Source organism: Ictalurus punctatus, chromosome 27, assembly GCF_001660625.3.
Source record: "Ictalurus punctatus breed USDA103 chromosome 27, Coco_2.0, whole genome shotgun sequence".
In the NCBI taxonomy this organism is placed as follows: Eukaryota; Metazoa; Chordata; class Actinopteri; order Siluriformes; family Ictaluridae; genus Ictalurus; species Ictalurus punctatus.
The window spans coordinates 1,155,001-1,162,245 of record NC_030442.2 but is presented as its reverse complement, the minus strand read 5'-3'; the positions used below and the strand labels follow the sequence as shown (position 1 = coordinate 1,162,245).

General features: G+C 39.3%; 1 protein-coding gene across 1 annotated transcript in view; it reads right to left on the bottom strand.

Annotated features, from left to right (window-relative positions):
• Window positions 1–1,666: 1,666 nt before the first annotated feature.
• The window catches only part of rs1a (retinoschisin 1a), a 7,603-nt gene continuing 2,024 nt past the window's right edge, over window positions 1,667–7,245 (bottom strand). The window contains exons 4-6 of the mRNA XM_017458384.3: window positions 6,199–6,340; window positions 4,642–4,837; window positions 1,667–4,168 (exon numbers count right to left, since the gene is read on the bottom strand). Of these exons, the coding sequence (XP_017313873.1) occupies window positions 4,016–4,168; window positions 4,642–4,837; window positions 6,199–6,340 (491 nt within the window). The 3' untranslated portion in view covers window positions 1,667–4,015. The remainder of the gene's footprint in view (window positions 4,169–4,641; window positions 4,838–6,198; window positions 6,341–7,245) is intronic.

The window sequence follows — 7,245 nt, the reverse complement described above, 5'->3', positions numbered from 1 at the left end:
CGCGCCGGTTAGAAGTCAAGCGCGCGGCCTCCAGGCCAACTCTTCTTAAATGAAACGACGCCGCGAGCCTCGAATCCCCCACCAATCTGCAGTGAACAGGCTCGAGCTGAGCAAGAGAAAAACACAAGCGTCAACCATCAACACCTATATTACAATTATGATGTGCATGCACGATAAAACTCTACTTCCGGTTGAGCAGACTTACCTCTCTGCGTAGTTTATAAATGTAGACCGCGTGCGCGCGAAGATGGGCCTTTGCTCTCGGATGAGAGGCGCGTGACTTCCTCTTAGAGCGGACTGCTTTCATGGTGGTAGCGCGTGCTTTAGTGGCACGCTTGTGTTCGGGTCAATTAAAGCGTCAGTAACGGAGTAACAGGCACGCGCACTAATAAAGAGACCTTAATTACGCGTCACCTGACCTAATGGCCAATCAGCGGCGCTGTTTCTCTCAAAGCGTCACTGAAGTAAATATAAGTAATTAAACATTTTCCCCTCTTTTACTTTATGACATTAGGATGAATTCGGATAAAGTAGGATAGTATGACTTGGCAGAATTTTGTTTCTGTCCTGAGAAGTGACAATCAAAACGTATATTACTAAACAAACAAACAAACAAAAAAGAAAGAATTCTTGATATATTCAAGGGGGCGTGGTCAGTATCATACAGGAAGTAGGAAAAACGACATGTTTTGCTAGGTGTTTTTTTCCCTCTTATTTTTTTAAACAAGGTTATAAGATAGTCATGCTTTATATATTCTGCTTATTAATGTTAAAACAGATTTCTTTTACTTAGTGTATTGTGTTTATATCATTTCAGATATTGATGTCATTGATGTTTCTGCTTTTTTTCCCCCCTCATAGCACATTTAAGGAATTTAAATATGTATCATGTGGTGGGGTATTTTGTTGTATTAATACCAAGAAAGCTTAGATAAGGTGGAAATAAAACAAAAACAAACAAACAAACAAAAAAAACTGTCCCAATATACAGCACCCTCCACTAATATTGGCACCCTGGGTAAATATGAGCAAAGAAGGCTGTGAAAATTTGTCTTTATTGTTTAAACTTTTATCTTTTGTTAAAAAAAAAAAAATAAATTCACAAAAAATACTCTGCTCTCATGGATATCAAACAATTGCAAGCAAAACACAGGTTTATGGAAAAAAAAACTTTGTTAAATATAGGTGTGCAACAATAGACACGCCCCATTGTGTGAAGCTCAACAACCTTTTGTCGCATATCACAGCTATATTCCTCGCTCTTACCCATTGTTATGAATGACTAAGGTAATTTGGCCTGTGTGTTACCTCATATATTTATACCCCTGTGAAACAGGAAGTCATGGTTGAACAATTTCCTGTTCCTAGTCACCCGAGTGTACTAAAAAAATAAATGTAAAATATAAATGGGAATATACTTTAAATATATTTTACTCATATGAATTCATAGGGGTGCCAATAATTGTTGCACACCAATATTTACCAAAGAATTTTTTTTTGATAAACCTGTGCTGTGTTTGCAATTGTTTGATATCCACGAGAGCAGAGTACTTCTGTGAATCTTCTGAACAAAACATCAAAAGGTTAAACAATAAAGACAATTTTTCACAGCCTTATTTGCTCATATTTACCAAGGGTGCCGATATTAGTGGAAGGCACTGTATGTGAATTCACGCCATTTAATTTATTATTTCACTGAATGATTGGTACTGTAAATGGTAAGTAAAGAATGAACCCCATTCATGCATTCCAATAAAAGGCTTTTTGCTTTATTCCAGGGATTTTTTTCATCACATGACCACAATTAAACATCTCTAAATAATCTGAAAAATACAGCCATTGCACAGTCAAACACAAAGAACATCTTTACAGCAGTGTTGCACCCTTAATCCTGCACTGCAAATGTTATCCCTACTCTTAACATACCTGTTATAAACTGATGAGTCAGCGTTTTGGAAGCAGACATAATAATAATTCTGTGAGTACCTGGTTGTAAGGTTCCACATGGTGACTGTGGAAGAGGGGGCGTGGCCAAAGCAGGGGAGGAATCATGGAGAACAAAAGCAGGTAACCTGTGCTGCTCGGTGTATTGCAGTGAGAGAGAACCACGTTTCTTGGAGCTGAGAGTGGAGCTACAGACGTGTCCTGCTCTTTGTGTTGACTGTATATTAAGTTGTTGACGTTTTTCGCTCATGTGGAATCAAGCTGAAACGTTTATGTAATAATAAAATAAAGCACTGCTCTCTAAAACAGAGTGCTGTCATTCCCCCTCCCTGTCACCAGGGTGTCACGGTCATCTTCAGGGGTGGAAAATGTACTAAGAATATACACTCATCTGTCACTTTAATAGGAACACCTGTACACCTGTTCATTTATGCAGTTATCTAATCAGCCAATCAAGTGACAGCAGCGCAACATGCAAATACAGGTCAAGAGCGTCAGTTAATGTTCACATCAAATATCAGAGTGAAGAAAAAGTATGATCTCTGGTACCAGATGGGCTGGTTCGAGTATTTCAGAAACTGCTAATCTCCTGGGATTTTCTAGAGTTTATACAGAATGGTGAGTGAGTTTGGGTGCGTCTGTTCCCAGGATATTCACAGAAGTAGAACCTGATGTGGTCTTCTGCTGTTGTAGCCCATCCACCTCAAGGGTTGATGTTTTGCTCATGCTGAGATGCTTTTCTGATCACCACGGTTCGAGAATGTACCAATCTGCCTGTTTTCCTCTGACCTCTCTCATCAACAAGGCGTTTCCACTCACAGAACTGTCACTTACTCAATGCTTTTTGTTTTTCGCACCATTCTCTATGAACTCTAGAGACTTGTGTGTGTGAAATTGTCAAGAGATCAGCAGTTTCTGAGATACTCAAACCAGCCCATCTGGTACCAACACCCATGCCACGCTTAAAGTTACAGAGATCATTTAATGCTTGATCATTACCTGAAGCTCTTGACCTATATCTGCATTATTTTACGCATTGTGCTGCTGCTACATGATTGAGTTAGTGTATAGTTAAGTAAAAGTATCAGTAATGTGCCAAAATCTTACTGGGTTAAAAGTGGAAGCCAGAAATCCATCCTTACCTCCAGTCCTCCTGATACTAGCTAATTATGTTAACTACAGGAATTGATGCTAGTCTAACATGGCATTAGCAAAGAAAACAGGTTAATTCATTAAATATAGCCAATTAACGTTGGCATGTTTAGAGACTTAACGGCAACTCGCCTCCGCATGCTTTATGAAATAACATCCTTCATACCTTCTACCTACGCGGAGCAGCACACTACTGCTAACTACTACTAACTTCTCACAGGAATCATACAAATAACCCACCAAACAATTAGCACCAGAATCACTAAGCACATCACAAATATTTCAATATACAGTAAACATACTTAATGTGCTTCAAGGTGAGGTTTTCCTTTACGGTTCAGAGGTTTGGATAAAATGCTCACATTAAACCTTACGTTAGGAAACGTCCTGCGGTTTGGTCACATCCCTTCAGACACCGATGAAAAACAATACTGACTGAGTTGTTGGTTTGGTGGTATTTTATGCTATGTATTTAATGTAAACACGAGTATAATGAATGTATTTTATTATATTTTTTCTTCCTTCCAAGATGTTTGACCTCCTGTGGGTTGACAGTCTTGCTCTATATCATGACCACGAGGATAAATCACATACACATACATACACATACACAGATGTAATGAAAATACCACCAGTGTTTCCTTATCTCCCTCCACCCTTTCTTATTAGATCACATCCAGCTTGCTGTAGCTTCAGATTATTACTAATGCCCTCTTACTATACTCCTTGCCAAACGTAAACTCTTTTATTTTTTTTGTGAATAATAAGTAATACACAAAGCAATATATGTCTGTATGAAAGATGAGAATACTGTAGGTGTAACACACATCTAAAGACATGAAATGGCATGACAACTAAAGGGCGAGAGTGCCACTTGTGGTGGTGTAAGTGGGAAAAACAAATGGGGCAGTGTGTCACGTTAGGTGCATTTCTTCATGCAGAGCAGAAGCTCCATGCGGATAGCGATACGTGTGTGCCAGCCCAGAGGGATGATTCGGATGTAGCGTGCCACAATGGGAGGACGCAGCAGGTTCTGGACCGAGGAGGAGCGATCAGAATTACCGTAAAACACCTGCGAATGGAACAGTAGTCAGCAATGGTTCTCAGTCCCATACGATCAGGCTCACGTTCCTAATAAGTTCCTCAGGCCAGGGTTTCATAAGCATTGCTCCATTTGATGAAGTATGATCTCTCTCAGTTCAATATGCACGTTATCTTTTCTATATCTACAGCTCATTCGTAGGGACTCGTATGGCACGTACGTATCGGCCCACGTAATCTAAGACTCATTTTAAACAGATTCAAATCATGTAATCAGTTAACAAAGAAAAACATGTAGAATTGTCGATTTAGTCTCTCTGTAAAGAGACATTTATTTAACGTTGTTGACTTTCAGGTTTCCGTTCAGATCTGCGTTATTATTTTGTCAAGATTAAATTCAATCGAGAAGAAAGACGAGCGCCTGTTAATTAGGAAATGTGCTATAAGAGGAATAATACACTTCTGGATGTGCTTTCTGGAGCTAGTGCTTGGAAAACCACCCACCCTGTTGTTTCCTGTCTGATCTTTGTAGTAGATCCAGTTGAGGTTCTCACTGACGCGGTACTGCACACTGTACTTGGTGATCCACTCGTCTGCATCGCAGCGTCCTTGGGTAAGGATGCCAGACACCACTTTCACCTGCTTCAGGTCAATCTGCAGCCACTGGTTGGTGTCCTGGTACTTAGACAACCAAGCACACCTACAGAAAGATAGAGATAGAGAGATCGTTTTAGTTTTTATGTAAGGTATAAAACATAACAGCCCTCGCTGTAGATAAAAACCCCAGTAGAAACCGTTACAGAAATTCTTAGGGTTTCCACTACAAATACCATTAAAACCATTAACAAACGTAGTGTCTTTTGAGCCATGTGCTATTAGGATTTAATGGTTTGTATTGGTTTCCACTAGACATAATGTAAACATGCCACCAATAGACCCCAACACATTAACAGTAGAGACCCACAAGTACCATTATAGGTTCTATTAAAAACAATACAATTCCCATTAAAACCATTAAAACCATGACGTTCATAAGACAAAGCAACAACAACAACAAGACACAATTTGTCAAGACTTTCACATACTGAGAAATCTTACTTGCTGTTACAAAGCGTTGACACTGGAGACTCCTTCCATAAATGTTAAATAAACGTCTCCTTACAGAACACGTCACCTTATCAACGATTCCACGTTTTTTTCCTTGTTAAAAAACGGCACATTTTTAATCCGTCGATTATTAGTATCAGATTATATGACGTCCACCATTCATGGTTACTATAGAAATGATAACGTATTAGAACGGGCGCATTAAAATAAACCCATCATTGGAATTACTGTCCGAGTTGCTGTTATAGAAACGTAATCTGATGTGAGAATTGAACAATTTTAGCATTGTGGGATACCAAGGCGAGATCTGCTAAAACCCTGCAGTCATTGTGGATGTGAAACAAGGTGAGTCACTGCTAATCTGGGATAATCTCATTTAATCTGGCATAATTCCTAAAATACTATTTGATCGTTGGTTACGTTTTCCAAAATAGAACGATGACTCGGTTTTTCCAAGAGCATTTGAATGTTAGTGTCAGAACACGAGTGTGCGCATGTGCCAGGTGGGTTTTTGCTCTGTATTGACGCTTGTGCTTCTGGGAATTAACGCCCGATAACCAAAGAGTCTTCTTTATTAGTTCGTAAAAATTTTTTAAATTCCTTTCATACACAGCAATTTCCCAGATATTGTAATCAATGACGTCGTACTTTATAACGATTTATATGACCGTAGTAATGTTGTGTAGTAATGGTAGTACTTATGGCGCGTCCGACGTACGGGTCCCTGTGAACGAGCTGTTACTGTAGAAACCAGAATGTGTTAGAAGCCAGCACTTCTGTCAGAGCTGCTGTTGTGGAAGATTATTCAACACATTTTGACCAATCAGATTCAAGAATTCCACAGTGCTGCATAAAGTATAAAAAGGTTTCTTGGACACAAAGCCTAAAACAGAATAGTGTTATAGAATTGGGATACAAAAAGAAAAATCTGTTCCTTTTAGAAGTCACACTCACCCAAACCCCTGGCTGTTAAGTCTGGCCTTGGTGGGAACCCATGAGGAGAACCAACCGGTGTACTGCTCTTGATTAGAGCAGCTGATTTGGTCAGGAGTGACGGATCCAGCCTCGAAGCCCAGGGGTCTGTGATACGGGCATTCTGGGAAATAAACCTTCATTAGTCCATTTCATATCAATATCGAAAACCATAAACAAATGCATTTAACAGTACAAATAGAGTATGTACAAGTTATTTTAGATAGTTCCGTCAGATATGCTAAATAACCAGCTAGCTAGGAAGCATTTCTTTCAAAAGCACAATGAAATGGAAACCAAGAATGCTTTTTATCCCGTCAGAATTAAACGAAACGAAACAGATCTACTCTGTGGGTTACAAGGCGTTTATGTTTATGAATATACTACATACTGTATTCGGTATACAGTATATAGTAGTTTCAGTCTTCCGTAGCTAGCTTATACCTAAAACAGGTCGCTAGCTAGCGAACCGTTGATATCAGTTGTCAATATTGTAGCTGAAATATTGTTGTTGTTGTTGTTGTGAGTACATATTAATCACTGACAGTAACATGTCGAATAATATAGATGCTTAACAATGGCGTTTTCGTTACTTAAGTAAGAAAAGCTGTGTGAGAAAGTGTACAGTTCTCTCAGTTCTCAGACAAACTGTCCAATAATACACAAAGGTAATGGCTGCTAAATAAATGAATGAATTTGTTTCAATTCCAAAATCATCTCTAAAAGGACTGTGTGTGTGTGTGTGTGTGTGTGTGTGTGTGTGTGTGTGTTTAAATCCTACTTTATAGAGTGGCCCAGTCTTTTCTATAGAATAGCCTACAGAAAAGTTCTCTGTAAACCCCGGACATCTCCGTGCTGGTGTCGTGTCTTTTTTTTTTTCTTCTGCAAAAGCTACACAGGATTACAGCCATGACACAGAAACCACCCAAGCTAAAGCTCAGCGCCTCCCTGATTGATGCCGAATGGAGCTTTGTTAATCTCATGGCAAAAAAGTGCATCGTTAATCCTGTCGTACCAACGCCATGCTCA